The sequence below is a fragment of the Boleophthalmus pectinirostris genome, unplaced genomic scaffold (genome assembly GCF_026225935.1).
Source record: "Boleophthalmus pectinirostris isolate CB_2022bp ecotype Guang Dong unplaced genomic scaffold, ASM2622593v1 HiC_scaffold_18, whole genome shotgun sequence".
In the NCBI taxonomy this organism is placed as follows: Eukaryota; Metazoa; Chordata; class Actinopteri; order Gobiiformes; family Gobiidae; genus Boleophthalmus; species Boleophthalmus pectinirostris.
Window position 1 is genome coordinate 22,771,647 of NW_026571133.1, and position 19,154 is coordinate 22,790,800.

General features: G+C 37.9%; 1 protein-coding gene across 7 annotated transcripts; it reads left to right on the plus strand.

Annotated features, from left to right (window-relative positions):
- The first annotated feature begins 549 nt into the window (after positions 1–549).
- Positions 550–13,261, plus strand: lmo4a (LIM domain only 4a). Of its 7 annotated transcripts, XR_008632229.1 has the most exons (7): positions 550–810; positions 3,926–4,173; positions 5,140–5,236; positions 5,307–5,482; positions 5,951–6,050; positions 6,136–6,205; positions 8,094–13,261. XR_008632229.1 is itself a non-coding variant. In XM_055154083.1 (5 exons), the coding sequence occupies exons 2-4, from the start codon at positions 3,932–3,934 to the stop codon at positions 5,475–5,477; spliced, it is 510 nt and encodes a 169-aa protein (XP_055010058.1). In that variant the 5' UTR covers positions 550–810; positions 3,926–3,931; the 3' UTR covers positions 5,478–5,482; positions 5,951–8,087. The 7 variants fall into 7 exon arrangements, 2 of the variants coding, with proteins under 2 accessions (XP_055010058.1, XP_020782324.1); XR_008632227.1 differs by having other exon boundaries at positions 5,951–6,205; positions 8,094–13,259; XR_008632228.1 differs by lacking the exon at positions 8,094–13,261 and adding an exon at positions 7,711–8,087 and having other exon boundaries at positions 5,951–6,205.
- The last annotated feature ends 5,893 nt before the right edge of the window (positions 13,262–19,154 follow it).

Below are 19,154 nucleotides of genomic sequence, written 5' to 3' on the forward strand. Positions count from 1 at the left end.
AGATGGGGGCAAGAGACAGTTTTCCTATTGATTACATTGTATTTTGCCATGAAATATCCACAAGACAAATTAACAAATGTTGAACTTGATCGTTTCTGTTAGTGACTAAACCCAAGATCTTACTGTATTACAACAAAAATCTGCACTTTTATTGGCCAAAAGATGTGATGTCATTCTTTCCTTGTTGCGTCTGAATATCAGCTAGATGTTTAAAAAGTCTAAAATAGTAATTGCCTATTGTAAACTTTTTTTAATTAAATTTATTTTTTTATTTCATTTATGTATTTATTTTGTTTTTTTCTGACAAAACAAACAAATGATACAATCCTAACATAAGAAAATCATATTTTCCTGATCTTATATATTATTATTATTATTTATTATTTTATTTTGTTTATTTGTTTATTTTTTGCATCAATGAGATGTTGGAATTGCATGGATCTGTGGGATAATATGATCTTCTTATACTTCCATGATTGCAGGAGGACTGAATGGATTAAATCAGGCCACGCCTTCACGGTGAGGGCGGGACGTACGTTTGCATAAATGTTTCACTCAAACTCAGAGAGCGCTCTTGAAGGCGGCAGAGGGAGATCAGAGGGACACAGAGGAGTAGTGTTTCGCTCTCGCCGATAAAAGTGAGCAAGTGGTCGAAGCGGAAACGTAAATGGAAGACAAGAACAGGTCCGAGGGCAAAGACGCAGTGACACAAAACTTTCGATCTCCTGGTCAGACACTTTTTTGGGTGTTTTTCGAGGATAAAAGAAGCACGTGAACGCAACGTGTTAACTTCGTTCTCTCCTGTAAAAGGTGAGTTCAATCCCACTCATGGTAATAGATTACTCACTCCCAAGGACCAACCACCGTGTGTTTTTGATAAGCTCCAGGAGTTGTTCATGTTGTATTATAACTTTTCCTTACATCATGAAACCATTATTTTCTACTACAGGCTTTACTAAGTTTACTTTCTTTACAGGGAGTTTCTCGTTTTTTCACGCATCATATAGGCCTACAAATCACACTTTATTCATATTATTGTTTTTGTACTAAGATGACCCTGTCTACTTTGTAAGTTTGAGTGTTATGGCCTGATGCGACCCCACTAGCTGTCCCTATGTGAAGCTGCTGCCTTTTTGTTAAAGGATGAACAGGTGCAGTTGTACACCGTTAATGTGGTCTCTTGTATGACAGTATTATAGCAAATGAGTTATTATTGGCTCTTTCAGCCTCTGAGTAGTGTTTTGTACTGAAGTGTGTTCTTTTTATTGACTATTGTTCAGAGATTTATACATTAAGTAAGGGGGGACTTGTTTGGACAGGTAAAACACTAGAATACATTTTAGTCTCAAATTTGCACCTTTTTAGAAGTTTTATTTGGGGTTGCAGTTTGGGCTTCAATAGCTGAAGCTGAATATAATTAAGATGAGGAATTTAATTAAATCTGTTCAGTTGTGTCAGAGGTAATTTAGACTGGTGTCAGGTATGGGGGATAATTCAAGTTTAATTTTTTAAGAACTTTTGACAGAAAATATACACTATATACATTTGTCTCAGGCCCTGATATAAAGAAACCACACTTGTTTAAAATGAAAATTTAAATAATGAAAAATAAAATGCATTAGGCACAGAATATAATAAGATTATTATAATATTATTATTATAAGGGATTCATTATAATAGAAAAAGGCACAGATACAAGGTGACATTCCTAAATGTTAAAAAATGTTCTGAATACAGGAGTCTAAGCTGCTGTATTATGCAGCGGTGCCCACTAATTGATTTCACGGCTGGTGATGTGCTGCCCAAAGGAATCTGGCATCGAATGAAGGAAAAGGACGTGGAACACCCGTCCTTTGAGATATGAGTTCACACAAGACGTCTGTGTTCAGAGACAAAAGCTACTGATCTTGCATGTGTTGGTCATGGCAGAGGGAAGTCAGAGTTTCAGTCAACCTATAGACTGGTATATTTGAAATGGTGTCTGCTATGCAAAACCGTCAAAGCATTTATTTAAGTATTGGTTTTATGTGGTGTCAGTAAATCTGTTATTAGAACATGATAGACATGAAACTTGAAAATATAAGACTTAAGTTTGTCAAGTTAGGACAGGGATTTTGGGATCGCAACTGTTAAGTCTTTGAGGGGAAAAAAGGTTGTAAACTACTGTTTTTAATGCATATATCCTTTAAATGGCATATAACCAGCTAGGACCCCATTCATAAAGTTGTCATTGAAAAGTTCCTTAAAGTGCTACTGCTTTTAGGCCAACAACAAAATGCGTTAGTGAGTTTGGTAAATAGTGTGTGTGAAAGACCATTGCGTGGCTGAATAGGCCTGTGCTAATGGGCTCAGTGGGTCCCAGTGCATGTGGCTGCTGCTGGTTTAATGTAGCCTAGAGCTTCTTAACATGGTGTTCCTGTGGCTGATTAGAGCCAGGTGTCTACTCCACAAAATGAGGGTATTGAGGGCAGCCTGCCTCACTGCAGAGGACCAGCTGCTGCAATCTCAAATAATCTTGTGGGAAGGGTAGTCGTAAAGCCCAACATGCCCTTGCTGAAATGAGACGCTCTGGAGGACAAATTGTGCTGCTGTTGCTCATTTAGAAAATGAAATCTACCCCTGCAATTATTTTATGTTGTTGTTGGCGCTAATTATAAATCATGTGAGAGGCTGAAGAGGCTGTGCTGCTGACTCACAGCGCACACACACACACAAAACACTCAAATGCAATACTCTTTCCAGCTGTGCACAAAATAAGTTCACTTTTGTGAAGGGGAGATACACACTGAAAGTTGTACAGGAGAAGCAGTTTCCACTATTATAAGAGATGTCAAATGTATAACTTTAACTGGCTTCACATTTGTGTTTTGGTTCCATCTGAATCCATTATATTGTGTGGGCTTCAGAAACAGATGAGTCTTTATGTGTTTGGTGGAGTAAATGGCTTCAGAGAGCATCCTCATGGGACATGTTATCGAGTTAGGACATGGACTTGAAAGAGTCTGTGTGTGGTTTTGTTTGATTTGGACCAAGTTTAAAGCTTTTGGGTGTAAAACGGCAGTTCTCTTATGAGTGTGGCTTAATATTATGCACATTTGATTTCCTCCGGAGGTATTCATGTTTTGAAAGTGAACAGTGTTCTGCCTCAGACCAGAGCTAATCCATTGGTTCGGACAGCAACAATGACAACATGGCTGTGCATTTACATGTTGCATTACGTATTTGAAAAAGATGGGCCATATTTAACATCAACATAAATATTTAGAATGTTTTCAGTGATTACGTCATTCTTGCTGTGTGGCTCCTACTCAGAAATAATATACATGCTATAACAGTACATCAAGGCTGAAGTTGCTTTATTATTCAAAAACCCTTTCTGTTTTAAGTTTTAAGCTTTTTAGACTTGTTATGCATACTCTCATAGAACCTTGAGAATGCTAAATCTTGGTAATGTTGGTAGCTAAGCAGTGTTAGTCTTGGTTAGTACTAGGATCAGAGAGTACCAAGGGAATATCAAGGGCCACAGTGAGGAAGCAGTGGCTCTAAATGCATACTGTCATTGTGTCCTTGGAAAAGACTCATCATTCACCATACATCTCAATGAGTTTCAGAATGGTAAATAAATTAAGAACCAGTGTCACAATTTAAAACTAAATATTTTATCTTTTGAACAGGAAAAATGTTGCATATAACAGGAAACTGAAAACATGCATGGTGTAATGGGGCTATAGAGCTACACTTCTCCCATAGTGCAGTTGAATGCCACTGTACCTATAATTCTTACAAGATAATCTTGTCTGTGTAATTCATGATTTTTCCAGGAGTGGTTAGAAAGATTTCAAAGGACAATATTCTCTAGTATTACAGGACACACTATACTGTTGTTAAAATTGTAGTTATTTTATCATGATTTCTATGTTTGCAGGTTGCTATGGTGAACAGCCGTGTGGAGGTGCCCACAGTGGCGATGATGGGCAGTGGCAGTGGGGCAGCCTGCAGGTCATGTGCTGGATGTGGAGGTCGCATCTCGGACAGGTTTCTGCTCTTTTCGATGGAGCGATACTGGCACACACGCTGTCTCAAGTGCTCCTGCTGCCAGGCCCAGCTGGGAGAGTACAGCAGCACCTGCTACAGCAAAGGAGGCATGATCCTCTGCAAGAACGACTACATCAGGTGACACTCAATGCACCGCCCAGGTTTGAAAATGGCACATCGACCAAAACAAACTTAAAAACATAAATAATCAGGTATACTTACTGTTGATATGCTGACTATTCTCATTCACAATTAACAACATTAATCACTGAACATGAGCATTGATCACTGAAGTATTGCCACATAGAGATGTTTTCAAAATCCTAGTTTATACCATATACATATTTAAAGTTGCCTAGTGTTTGGCCTGACGGGAAGAGCCCTCCGCAGGGCACTCATAGCCACAGTTCAAGGCCTTGGGTTGTCACCCTTTTTGCCTCAGCAGCAGGATGAGATGTAAGAGAGCCTGGGGAGGAGAGTGTGTGGGTTAATTAAAGAGAACAGGGATCCTCTCAGGCGTGCTCATTAAATGACTGTTTGGATTAAGATAAAAAATTCATTAGTGTGTGCAGTCATTGAGAGACGCAGGGAGAGCAGGAGAGCACTCTGTCTGAGTTAAGTGTCACACAGCATCAGTTGCACAAGAGCCTGTAATGATGACAGAGGCTTTCTATTAAAACTTAAAGCTGCTCCAGGTCAGGTACAGACATGTGCACACTCTAATTAATGTGGACTCACTGCTGCTGTGAGGAGGCTAAGTAATGTGCTGGTCATTACATCTAATTGTTAAAGCATCGTATCACTTTGCTCCAGCAGTCAGACTAACCCCATGTAAATAATGCACACAACCTTGAGACACTAGGCCAATGCTAATCTGCTCAAATAAGGTTTGTTCTGAATGTTTTTAATGTACTTCTGACAAACATAAAATATTGTTTCTGCATAACTGAAAAATATTAATTGTTTCTGTAAATTGTTGGGAAAAAAACATTTGTCATTTACAACTTATTTACATATGTCATATGATATTTTATTGTTGGCATATTTATGGATGTTGGAACCTAATATATGTAGTTTTTATAATATATTTTAAATATTCCTCAGACTGTATGGACACAGTGGAGCCTGCAGTGCTTGTGGTCAGTCTATTCCCGCCAGTGAGATGGTGATGAGAGCACAAGGCAATGTCTACCACCTTAAAGTAAGACAACTATAACTCACAACAATCAGACTGCAGTTAGTTTGGTTTTAAATGTTCCTGTTTCTTTCAGTGCTTCACTTGTGCAACCTGTAGGAACCGCCTGGTCCCAGGAGACCGCTTTCACTACATAAACGGCACAATATTTTGTGAACACGACCGGCCTGGAGGAGGTCTACTGAGTGGACACGCTACTCCAATCCAGCCAAACAGCATGATGCCTGACCAGAAGGTGTGCCCATAATAACAGTAATATATTCATAATTTATTTATATTCCATGTTTCATTAGACCTAGTTGGATGTATCTAAGCGGACTACACTAATTTCAAGATTACACTTCAGAATATATTTTTCTTCAGTTTAGAGGTGGGTGATATATCAAATGATAACCCTAAAATGTTTTGGTGATATGCAAAATTAGAATATAGAGTATATCATCTATAATATAAACTTATTACAAAATTATGTCAAAAACAAACATCTCAGGTAAAAGGGTATAAAGTGAAATTTATTTCTGCAGTGCTGTGGTTCATTTTATGATCTTTTCACGTTTATGTGCTAGACTTCATCAACCAAAGCATTTACAGGCACATTTTAGCACCATCCTGGTGCATTGTTTTAACTGTGGGCTGAAGAGCATTGTCAAAATGATGCTAAATAATAAGTAAATATCAAGTTATTTATGTTAACGTTGTCCACCTCTCCTTCTGTTGCAGGTATGCTGAAGTTGTGGATCAAAAACCAAATGTGCCTTTAGCCTGGACATTGGACATTGTTGTAAATCTGTGCTCCCTCAAGAAATATCTAAAGACTGAGGTAACTGAGATGTGTTCGAGGGAAATAGAAATGTGAAGGATGAACTATTGATGCAGAAACTGAGACTGTTGTCATTCTTCTAAAGGACTCATGTTAAAATGGCAATATTGCCTAAAATGGATCTACAACACAACAGAAAAGACTGTTTTTCTGAGGTGGGTTTTGGTTAAAATTTCAAACATGTATCATATAGTGTCAATGTAATACTGTTTTCATTTGCATGGGTCTGTTGTTAATATTTTGTCAAACTAGGGATGCACGATAAATATGCGATATACAACAACCAGCCTATGTTTTGCAATAAAAACTGACATTGAAAAAGCCCAAACAAGACTAGTGGGACTTGTAAAGAAAAAATATAAATAATTTCATATGAAGAACTATTATATTTATTTTCTTTAATTATAATGATTATTGTGTTACCAGTATTGTGATTATCAATAGTTTTGCATTATGTATTGTGCAGCCCTAGTCAAAACAAATAATTGGTTATCAGCTAGATCATGTCTCAGACCCATAATGTTATTAATATTGCAGGCAAAGCAAGCAAAAAGAACTATCACTTCACATGTGGGTAGCATCCGTCTGTCCTCTCAAATAAATTGAATCACAATTTGGACACTACTTTGGGTATTAATGTACACAACATTTCCACAATAAGAGTTAAAAATCCAAATGTCCTGGAAGTTCTATAACTAAGTTAAAGGCACTAGGTAATGCCATGTATTTTTGATCAGGGTGCAGGCTCATTGGCTCACTACAAAACCAAATATTACACAAAGTTATTTGCACATGCACAGAACTGGAGTATATAACCAGAATTACAAGTAAACTGTGTATGGCTGTCTTAAACAGTCCAGAATGTTGAGACCATAGATTCTGAATGTAATCAAAATGCAATAATGGCTTGATTTCATGAATGTATTTCAATTGTCAATCTTGATCATGTTACTGTGTTTCCTCATCACAAGCACAAACATACCTGGAGTAGTTTTGTTTCTTTCATTTAACAAACAAACAAACCTTCTCTCAAACAGAAAACACTCTGTTCCACCTTGTGATGTCATGTTGTAATACAGGAAGGACTCCACTTTGTTTTTTTAAACTCCACACACCTTCATTAGAATCATTTGGATATTTTGGTTCTGGAATTGCCATTCTGTACTGAACAAAAGGTAAAAGGTGTAGCTGTTAACTACCACTTCATGACATCACAAGGTGAAACAAAGCATTTTGAGCTTAGGAGATGTAGACAGACTAATAATAAAGTGTTACTCAAATGTGTGAATGAAGCAAAACACAACTCAAGGTATGCTTTGATGAGGTAATATTCTAACGTGATTAAAAGCTCACAAGAGTTAATTTTGAGTAATACGGGACCTTAAGTAGGCTATGGACAGTTTTGAAAGATGACATGCAAAGCAGTTTCACACACATTATAGATTTCTAATTTGAATATGAAATAGTTGTAGTGGAATTCCTTGTCTTTGAACTGCGTGTGGAGGGGCAAGTCAGCTGAACTCGTAATCATTTGCTCATGTGATTACGGGGGTCACTTGGTTAAAGCTACAGTGAGTTTGATAGGCACTCCTCCAGAAGAAGGAGTGGATATATAAGAAACACTTGCGGTTCCCAGACAAACATGGCTGATTACCCACAGGAATGGGATTTCAAAGGCCTGAGTCGAGACCATTACAGAAGCAATTAAAGAGGGATGCGCTGGAGGCCCTGCTCTCCAGCGCTGCAGACTAATGAGCCCTAATCTGGTGAGCTGGTCTAATTAAGGAGGAGGGAGTCTGTTCCTGTGGGCACTGACTGAGCAGGCAGCGTGTGTCATAGGAAAGTACAGCGAAAGTCAGCATTGTTCCTTTCTTCTGTCTGTTCAAATTAAAGCAAACTTTCCACTGTTTGCATCGTGATTGCTTTCTGGCACAAAAATCATCTTCAAATTAGCTTTTTTTATGTGCCCATTTGGCACATATTTTGACCAGGGCTAATTTTAGCATGACTTTGAGGTCATATTGTTTGTGTGGCTTTTTCCAGAGAGGAGAAATGAGTAGTAAGTAACCACACAGGCAGAGAGAGCAGAGGAGGCACACATGAGTAGCCAGCTGTGACTTTTCAAATTAACAGAGAGCTGGAGCACTCAGCAGCTCCTCACGCGGGGTAAGTCCAATTAGCCGCACATTCACAGCAACAATGAGGCTTTTAATGGTAATGTTTCAAAGTGCTCTTTCATAATGATGCCGGGTGAGCACATTCCTTTGGTTTTTCAGTCTTCACCGACTCAGAGCACGGCACAGACAGAAACAAGCCCTGTGAGATCAGTATTGTGTTTTCTAATTGTTATCCACAGTAATGAGGCCTGCTTCACCCTGATATGCTGCACTTTCTTTTAAATGTATGTTTTTACACTACAGTGATAAATGAGTTCATTATATATGGGTGGAGCTCTGTTCTTTTTGGGTTTGTAATATTTGAAATTGAGATGAATAAAACCAAAACTCAAAGGCTTACATTAATTTAGCACATGGCATCTGTGTTGTCGTTGACATTTTAACACATATTATTAGATTAATCTCTTTGTGTTTGGTTTATACAATATTGCATTAAAGTGAACATGTAATGTAATATAATTTATCCAGACTTGGGATAAATATATTATGATTCACAAAGGTCAGCATTTCTGTGCTGGGGTGCATGCTGCTGTGTCCTTGGGCAAGACCACCATGTATGAATGTGTGTGAAAGAATTAGTAGAGTTTGGAGGGAGCGATGATGCAGATTGGCACCCCTGCTTCGGCAGCTGTGGCTGCGAATAGACCATTAAGAATGGAGTGGAAAGTTATTAAGTGAAATGTAAACTATTAGCCCATTACTGATTGCCAATGTTAACCTATACTGAAATATAATTTTAAATTATATGTATTTAATACTGAAGACGGCTGTATTGCAAGTCCATCATACCAGAAAAAAAAAATTAACTTGTATTATGTGTGGGCTGGTGTAGTATTTTTGTGAGGCATGTCATTACAACAGTACTGGAGGTGTTACTGAAGTGATTGAATGCACTGAGTACAGGGAGTTTTTAATGATCCCAGAGCTACTATTAAACATTCAGTGCTGGAGGGCTGGTTGAGAGAAAACTTCCTTTTTGTCAGTTCACAAAAGTCTGTTGGTGATAACACATCATTAGCGGCAATAGTAAGAATGCAGATTTATTCAACATGCAGCATATGTTTGTTCATAAACTCATTACTTTTGCACTGTAGCAACGATCTTTATTCTCACGCAGCTAATGAGGTGCAATCTTTCACAACTTTCTCTTTTTTTTAATTGGATCAATATCCATTGAGATTAATACATATTTTTCTGGTCATCAAAAATTTTTGATAATTTCCCAGGATGAGTCATCTGTGACGCAGTGAAGAACAAATATAAGGCCAATTGCAAGTCAAACATTAAAAACTTCTCAGCTACTCCTGCTAATTGGCCCTTGAATACATCAAGCTAATTAGTGATATGCAGATGGGGCTGTGCTGGTTTGAGTGTGGCATGAGATGTGCCCCATGGCGGGAGAGTGGAAGACCCCCCTCTCCTTATCAAGATCCGAGGATAATTGCAGTTAAAGTCATTTGCATGTGTTAATGAATTTGTCTTATGCTTTTCAAGATCACAGGCAAAGAGTAAATAATTGATTTCCTGTCACTATAAAGACTGAGTATCTACCAAAGAGTGGACAACAAATAACAATCAGATCTAAATATTGATAAACACATGAACACATATGAGAAACATGGGAGAGGAAAAGAAGACCAAGACTTTGCCTCCTTGCTAAAGTTAAAAGAGGAGCTGTCTTTAAATATATATTATAGGAGCTCACTTTAAAGCTAGGGCATGTAACAAGCACTTTTAGAAAAATCACAATCACATCAAAACTTTGGTTGCTGGCAACCCAAAGAAGTGACTCATGTGAGTCCCTTTCAGATGTCGGTAGATCAATTTCTTTGTAAATACAGCTTATTATTCATGTTGTACCTCACTAAGGCCCATAGGTCCACCCTCCTGAAACCCCTGGCAGGCAGTGTCAGACATACATTTGGTCTACCACAGTTTGGTAAGTCTCCAGACTAAACCTATATGTAGTTAGTTAGTTTCATCAAACTTTCTTATGTTAACTCATTTAATTTTGCTGAGTGCAAAATTATCAGCATGTCCTTAGTCGCAGGGCCCTTAATAGCAATAGTTTTCTGGTTACTTATTAAACTACTTCATGACTTGGTTTTTGGTTTTTGTTAAGACATATACTTCTGAAGTGTAATAGCCTCAAATTTGCGACATTTATTTAAAATTTGAACATATAAGGACGGGGTGCTGCCTTTAAAAAGAGGGTTGTTGATGAGGCGATGGGGGGATGGGTAGTAATTTCCTCCAATCAGAGTACTTTGAATAATTAAACTGATCAAGTTAATTATCTCAATTAGGCTGATTTGACCACGGAACACTGCCATATGGTGCAAGGAAACAAAAAAGGGGGGAACTAATTAAAAGTAAAATAATGAGGATTTTAATTAACTGGTTCCCCAGACGTCAGCAAGTGGGGATGTGAAGTTGTAATTAAAAAGTCCTGTAGCGCTGGCAACATTCACTGCTTCCCTGTTTTAATAACGGCAAGGGCTCCATCCATCTAATTAAACCTGTAAATGAATTAGCAACATCCAGGGTCACACCCTGCCTCCCGCTGCAGTCCTCCAGATCGTTTCTATAATTCTGTAATAAAAATATTGTACATGATAATTAAAGGGATGGCTCTTATGCAAACACACCATTTCCTTTCAGTCAATTGCAAATCAAGAGACTCAAGGGCCATTACAAGTACAACACAGAGCAATTTATGTTATATGATGCATCGGTCAGGCAAATGGCCATAGTTCATGCAGCTGTTAGCAAATGAGGAGACTCTTTGGGTGTACTTATTGAAGGACTGATACCATAGAAAGAGATGTTATTATAATTTTCCACAGTATAAAACCCATCTTCATGGAAACAAATGACACAACCAGAGAAAGTACTGGTTGGATGTAACACGACATAACAGGCAGATCCTCCAAAAGAAATGAAAGTATGAAAATGAAAATATTTCTATTTTTGATGCCCAGTTTTAAAAGTATTGTGGTTTTAGTGAAGTTCTCATGTTTATCTTTCTAAGAGGATTAGAAAAAAAAAATTAGGGACAATATATAATCAATTTAATCAAATAAATATTTTTTTAACAATGTCACAAACAAGAATTTGATTAAACTGAAAACAAAATAAATATGAATGAATTTTTACTGCACCTTACTCTTGTGCTTAAGTCATATGTCTCAGCTCCAGCATGTCTCCTTGTGAGTGCACTGTGCAGGGCTGCAAATTGCATCTGTTCCTAATTACAGAGTGCTAATGAAAGCCTGTACTCCTGGTGGGTCTACTGAGGATCGCCTCGGCACCTCCACTATGTCACACATGAGAGGCCAGAGCCATAAACAAAATAAAACACACTCTTTGGCCAAATGAATATGGAGGTGAAAGGGGCCATTTGAAGGACATGCTAACTGACCATGCTGCAATGCTTTTTCACTTGTCATTTTATAAGCTCTCTTAGTAGAAAGTTTTGTCTTTACAGTGGATTTTGGAAGGGAGCTTTGGGTTGTCAGTATCAATACCCAGAAAAGAAATGGATATTAAAACTACTATCAACAAACAAGTGTCTATACTGAAAAAAGATAAGTCACTAGGGCTTATCTAACAGGGCTTTAAACTGTATTATAATACTATTACCTCCTCAAAACCATACCTGAAAAATGCATCACAAATCAGAGTGACATCTTTTTTCAACTCAACAAGAATTCAAGCCCTCTGGTCTGATGAGCACCTGTATGCATACGTTTTGATCCATTTTCACCATTTTTATACTTGGAGCTGTGTTTTATTTATTCATACACTTTCATCCTTTATTATTACCGTAATCTGTCTACATCTCTGAAGCGTAAAAAGCTCTGTTTCACTTCATGATGTCATGAAGTGGTAGTTTTCAAGTTAACAGCTATCTTTTACCTTTAGATCAGTAGAGATTGGCAACTCTATTGGCAAGGGTGAAATTATCCAAATAATTCTAGTGAAGGTGTATGGGGTTCAAAAACAGTGGAGCTCTTCCTATATTGCCACATGACAACCCAAGGTGGAACAGAGTGTTTTCGGTTTGTGAAAAATATGCAGGGTTTGTGTGTTTGTGTGTGTGTGAGTGAAACAAAACACAACTCTGGGTATGTTTGTGATGAGGAAACAACATGATAATCGCATAAACAGCATATAGATCCCTTTAAATGATCTTAATCTATATCAGAATTAGTATAAATCCATATTATAAGATTATGGAAACTAGTTGCTTTGTGTTGATAATTAGACAATAAAGTGTAATTACCCACATATTACAACTGTAGTTTCATTCAAGTGTTATATTGTCCCCCATGATATTGAAATTATTACTGAGCATCAAGCAAGCTTTTTCTTTAGGGTTGAAATCAAGGTTGCTGAGTGGCCTATTGGTTGCTCACAGAGGAGACTGGGTACAACTCAATGAATTGTGGCCTAAATCAAAACTAGTATGGGGACAATATATTAATAGGAGACAACTTAACGTGGTGATTTTTTTCATACGTATTGCAAAAGTGAGTGTTTTTGTTTTTATTTGTTTTATTTTTACTTGTACATAAACTTTTATATAATTATGCCTACCTCTCTTATTGTTTTTGTTATTATAATATATTGTTATGTGTGAGCTACTGTGTCTACATTTTAATTGTGGATCAATAAAGTTTTTTCTAAGTTTGTGCCTCTTTTTTTTTTTTTTTTTTTATATTTAACAGCCACTGATGAACAATTTATTTTACAGGCTCATTTGCAGGGCTACTCTTACTCCATCCATAGCACCACCTGGACTGTCTTGTGTTCCCCACCTAATCACTTTAACTATAACAATATTTATTTTCCCTCACAGCTGGTCATTTCTGTGTGCTGCAACCCTACCCCTCTGTTCTATCATTGGCCCCACAGCTAGCACTACATCTCCCATAGTTCCCCCTTAAATCGATATCCCAGTTACAATATCACTAATGTGCCTAACTACCTTGTTAAATTGACACACAAGCCAACAACCAAAGCAGAGGCTGGGGCCCTAATTAGACACCTAAACATGAAGCCAAGGGCGTTTTATGGAGGGCACTTTGGGGAATGTTTTAATGAGGACATGGTGCTGAGAATAACTTTAGACTAAGTTGTTGATGCAGGAGCTATCAGACGCCCAACAGTCCTGATATTTTAAACCACACAAAACAGGAATGTAATCAAGTTTATTGTGTTTTATTATCAAAACTGCTCACTTCATCTCTAACTTGTGACTTATAATCATAGTGTGCGTTGACCAAATGAAGATGGAGATGAAAGGGGCCATTTGAAGGATATGCTAAAAGACCATGTTGCAATGTTTTTTTGTTTTTGTTTTTTTTTTTTTGTTATGATTTATAAGCTCTCTCAGGAGAAAGGTATCTCTTTAAAATGGATTTTGGAAGGGAGCTGTGTAGCCAGTATCAATATCCAGATACCAACTGATAATAAAACTATTCTCAACAAACAAGTGTCTATACTGAAAAAAATACATTAATAGGACCTAATTTGACCTTTCCTTGTACAGTTCTAAAATGATTTTGATCTATACCAGAACTATAAGACCACATGATAATATTATTGTAATACTGTAACCTTTAATCATGGTGTACTTCAGAATGAATAGTGTTGTTTTAAAAGTATACTTGGTCACTTTGCTTTGGTTGTTACTGCTTGGTTTTAGTTCAATACTATAGTGTGGAACAATCTAAGTAAAGCAATAAAATGTCCATGGAGATGAGCAAGTATCAGACCCTCCACCAGAAAACTTCCATAGTGCACCTTTAGTGTAATGATATTAACCCCAGTGCAATATGACTGTCATACTGGCAACAATCAGTTCATACTTCAAACTAATTGTAATAACTCAGAGCCTCTTACCCTGACCTGATCAGTAATGTTGTTTTATGCTATCAGGAATGATTAAACCAGCACGATCCATGGGGGCTCCTTGAATTTCCCCCATGATAAAGCCACCATCTGCTGAGTAAATAAAGCTCTTTATTTGGTGTGAGGTAATGTCGTTTAATTTGATGTAATGTGATCGTCGTCTGTAGGAAATTGCTTGTGAGCATCAAACACCATCGAGGCATTATGAGACAAAGCAGCTGGATGAACAGATGAGCCTGGACTCAGCAACACTACTCACCTCCTATCATGTTACCTGTCAGCCCGTCCAATCAATTTACATGCAGTCTGAGGAAGAGTGGGCACAGTGGTGATCCATACGTATTCCTTTTTGCTCCTCACCACTCTGAAATAATACATGTATTAATTGGGAACATTTGAATTGAAACATCTGAAAGACATGTAAGGATGTAAGTGCTCTCTAAAATATTACATCATTCAAATATTTTATAAAATTAGCTGTAATTGAGAAATATTTTTAAATTCAATGTTTGTAGCATCAAAGTATTTTATGAACTCTTGAGTGCCTGTCCTGCTCCAACTTTTCACCTTCTCTTTTGTGTTTCTTTCTTCATTCTTCATCCCTCTTTGTAAGCCTTTGGAGCTTTCAAAATGTTTGAGACCTCAAGTAGTAGAGCACAAAATACTAGTAACAAGAACATCGAATACATTTCATATGGTGAGAGAACATAATAATGTATTTCCTGGTCCATTTTATGTAGTAAAACTGTCAAACGAACCTGATTTGATGAGGTCTATTTAAGTGTCTAACAGAGTTGATGGAAACTTTTCTCATGAATGAATCAGCATTTGGTGCTGTTTTTCTTCTTGTGTGGTCACTGCGTTCAGAATTGTTCCTAAAATACACCAGAATTCAGATTCCCAGCAGTGCGGGTAAAGGGCAGTTGTCCTGGTGGCAGGCCCAGCAGGGTGCCAGGAGGCCACTCTTTAGCGACAGCTGATATAAATCTGTGATGACATTTCATACTCTTCTATCTGAAAGAGCCCAGTGCAGACATTACAGCAAACATTTCAAAGGCCCAAGTCAAATTGCTCTTTTCGATTGTGATTCAAGCCAGATCTCAAGAGGCCTGCGGTTTGGGAAAATGATATAAAAGATGACAAAAAGTATATGCTTTGGGACAAAGTAGACCTGGGTGCAGCGAATCTACAAAAACATAAGAAATTCATGCACACAATCCAAACATAACTTTTTTGTACCGCATCTTACTCTTTCCCCCAAATTATAAACTCTCCTAAAAACATTATAATGCCAAAATCAGTTTGTATTTTTAAGAATATGGCTTCATTTAACAGCCTGCAGAGGTCACAAGATTCCAGTCCCATGCCTACATAATTTAACAGGGTTACCATGAGACGAAAGGTTAGAAAACAGGTTTATACAAAACATCTTCTCAGATTAGTGTTTCTGCTTATTTTTGTTTTATTTTTGTTTGTTTTGTTTGTTGCTGCACGGTGTAGTCACAAGATTTACTCGACAAAGGACTCGTTTGACTCAAGTTGCTCCACACTGCTCCCTGCTGGTAAAAATGTTAGTCATCGGGCCACATACTAATATTCTTTAATAAAGCAAAACATTGCAGAACACTGGAGTGATTTGTTTTTTAAAGGAGCAGATTGTTGTATGCACTGATTACGAAATATAAAGGTCTCAATATTACGGTATTTTCTGATTTATGTCATAATGTTGTGTCCTCATCATATCATACTGAACAAAAGGTCAAAGGTCATAATTTAAAAATTACCACTCCATGACATCACAAGGTGGAAGGGAACGTCTTGAGCTTTGGGGTTGCAAACAGCCAAATAACGAAGCATTACTCAAAACATGTGTGAATGAAACAAAGCACAACTCCAGGTATGTTTTTGAGGAGGTACCAGTATTATAACAAGACTTAAAGTTCACAAGTGTCAGTTTTGTGTGATATAGGATCTTTACTAACTGTCACATGTTGGTATATTTTCTGGCCCTTAAACCCCTTAAGATTCAAAGGGATGAATGGTTTTTAATTACATTCCCTTTTACCAGCCATCTGATAAAAATTAACTCCTTTTTAAGATCCTTAGTGTGTAAAAATTTGACAACTGTAACCCTCAAATGCATTGTCAAATCAAGTCAGAAAATATTTAATTTGGTCAAGTCTTGAATTTGAAATTAACTTTGATAAATTGATGAATTTGATAAAAATTCTGCTTTCATTTTTGGAATATGTTATGGCCCCAGGCCTTAGATTGTAATTTGTTTTGTGTGTTCTAAATTATTCTTCTGACACACCTTGATTCCTGCCGTGGGAGCCCTGGTTTGTGATTGGTGGGTCATGTCTATGCCCAGCTCACCTGCAGCCACTTCCCCCTATTTAAGAAGATTATCTGCACCTGAGCAGGGCTGCTGGCCTTGGTGGCCAGTCTGCCATTTTGTGTTCATGTGTGTAGTTCTGTTTTGTGTCTTTTTTGATTTGGTCACTCCATTCTGTTTGTGGGCTTATGTGGTTTAATTTGGGGAACTTGTGTTTTGGTTTTGTGTGTTTCCCTTTGTTAATGACAGTTTATGTTATTTTATGTATATTTTAGTCTTTTGTTAATTTACCTTTTACACCCCTGTTAAGTAAACATTATTTAATTTATTCCATTTTACATCTTGGCTTTATTTTTGTTACTTCCCTGTCCCTAGCAGAGCTGGGTAGTAACAAATACTAGTAGGTTTGATTGTAATTGTCAATGCTCAATATGCTGTCAGTCCATAGGCCAACTTCAGCTTTACTCGCTTTATATTTACCAAATATTTACTGTAAAAGCTAATTACCAGTTACACTTAAGAGCAAATCCATCAGAAGTGAAAACTATAGAGAGTGTCAGCTTCTTAGAGAACCCAGCCATCTGTTTATACTCCAAAGAGTAGGCTACAGAAACGCCTCAAACAAAAAAAAAAAATTTTATTCAAATTATTCCAGGAGACCTCAGAGGTAACTAAGCTTTAACTAAAACTAACCTCTTTAAAAATTTAACAAAATGTCTCTAGAACATATTTTTGATATGAGTAATGCTCATCAGCAGCCACCACATAAGGGTGGTTCTGATTCAGGACCATATGATCTGATTTGAAAGAATCCAGTGTTTGTGCTGCATACTGTTCAGACAACCTAGGGATGTGAGACATAGACATGTGGAGAGCGCCCCAGGATGTGACAGCACTGGCATGTGTGCCCTTTGATTGATGAGCCTTATCCCAAATGTTTTCCAATCCAGATCAGTGGGAGTTTAAGTGCCTTGTGTATGCTAATATCAAACAAAACATTATCTCCCTCTCCCCAGAAGCCACATGACTCCAGGACACAGGGGAAATGGATCAGTAGCACCATTAGGCTATGGTAATTTAATACATGCTGCTATGGGACTTCCATAACTTTTATGAAAAATGCCATTGTGTCTGTTTGGGGTCAGTAGCTAAGGGAGATAAAACAAAACTGAGGGAAGACTTATGACATCTTATTAGTTTAGAGTAACTCTCACATTAGAAAGAGCAACTCTTTCTAATGTGAAAGTCATAAAAGTTCGACAAAAACATATAATTTGTATTTATTGTATTTTTGTCGTCATTTCTAAAAGCATGCCAAACTATTTTATAAGACGCACAACATAATAAGCATATAATATAACACTAATCCAACTAAATATAATGATAAAAACTGGCAGGCTAAATAACATACACATGTCTGAATAAGCCACTGGGATATGCCATTGACTCCCCACCGCTCAGAGAAGCAGCACATGAGCTCCGCCTCAGGAGCGAGGCGCGCGCTGGCGAGCCACTAATGGTTCGATGCGACCCCTCACTGGGTTCATCTCAAGGCAACCCAAGCTCATCCTCTTCCTACTGGGCAGCTAATGCAATTACACCATTGCATCTACAGGGGGCTCCACCTCCGGAGTGTAGGTGGAGCGGTGTGTGAGTGCGGTCTGAAAGTAGGTAGAGATGTGCAGTCTCACATTCACTATTTACGGTTAATCAATCATCGCAGCGCCTTAGTGACACCCTGCTGCTTCCCTAATGTTTTCTGGCAGCGCGAGCCGCCGCTGGCACCGGGCTCGTGCAGGCGCACATATGGTAACCCCCGGTGAATGACGGGACCTTTTCAGAAGCGGTGCCCGCGCACGCTGGATGCCATCAGCCGCATCCAGCCGCCGCTGGCGACTAGTGCGAAGAATGAGGATGAAGACGGCCATGATTGGGCAGAATTCCCAAAATAAATAAATAAATAAATGCAATGGTAAACGTGAACAATATCTTTCAAGTATGCAAAATCAATGCGTTTTCAAACATCACATAGCGGGTTTGTAAAATTAAGAGCACTGATCTTTGAATAGGGTTATGATTCTGATTTTGGTTATGTGTTTATTGAAATAATTATCTTACCTGTCAAACTTAATTGTCGGTGTAAATGTCACAGAAATATCAAATTATGTTTTTGTGTGACCTACGAAAATAGCCCTCATAAATCTTGAGATCACCATTCTTTCATTTTGACCTTTCCACTACAAACTAACAAAGCAAAAGCATCTCATGGAACAACTGTATAAGAGTTCTAATCCCTATCACAGCAAGGGTCAAAACCTGGCACAGCCACACATTTACATTTTTTTTTTTTCATCCAGACACAGAAGTCCAGCGACCATCTGTCTGATTTATGTGAGATGTTGTCCCCACTCCTACATACACACAAACACACACTGTTCTCTTCAGTGGAAATGACAGTGGAGAGGTCCTGAAACAAGAAGCGCAATCTGTCATAAAAGAGGCACAGTGTGACAGCAGACTGGCAACAGACTCAGGACAAGCCCCCACAAGCCTGTGGCGAACATTAATATCACCAAAACTTGTAAACCGTTTTTGATGATATTAGGACAAACACACAGCATGTTAGGTGAATAGGCTGCAGCTAACGATTACGCTAGTAGTAATTAGTCAATTATT

Excerpts from the sequence above, each read along its gene's own strand:
- lmo4a (XM_055154083.1), top strand. The coding sequence starts at position 3,932 with ATGGTGAACAGCCGTGTGGAGGTGCCCACAGTGGCGATGATGGGCAGT. Across the intron at positions 4,174-5,139 it reads TGCAAGAACGACTACATCAG|ACTGTATGGACACAGTGGAG; the intron begins GTGACACTCAAT and ends AATATTCCTCAG. Across the intron at positions 5,237-5,306 it reads GCAATGTCTACCACCTTAAA|TGCTTCACTTGTGCAACCTG; the intron begins GTAAGACAACTA and ends TGTTTCTTTCAG.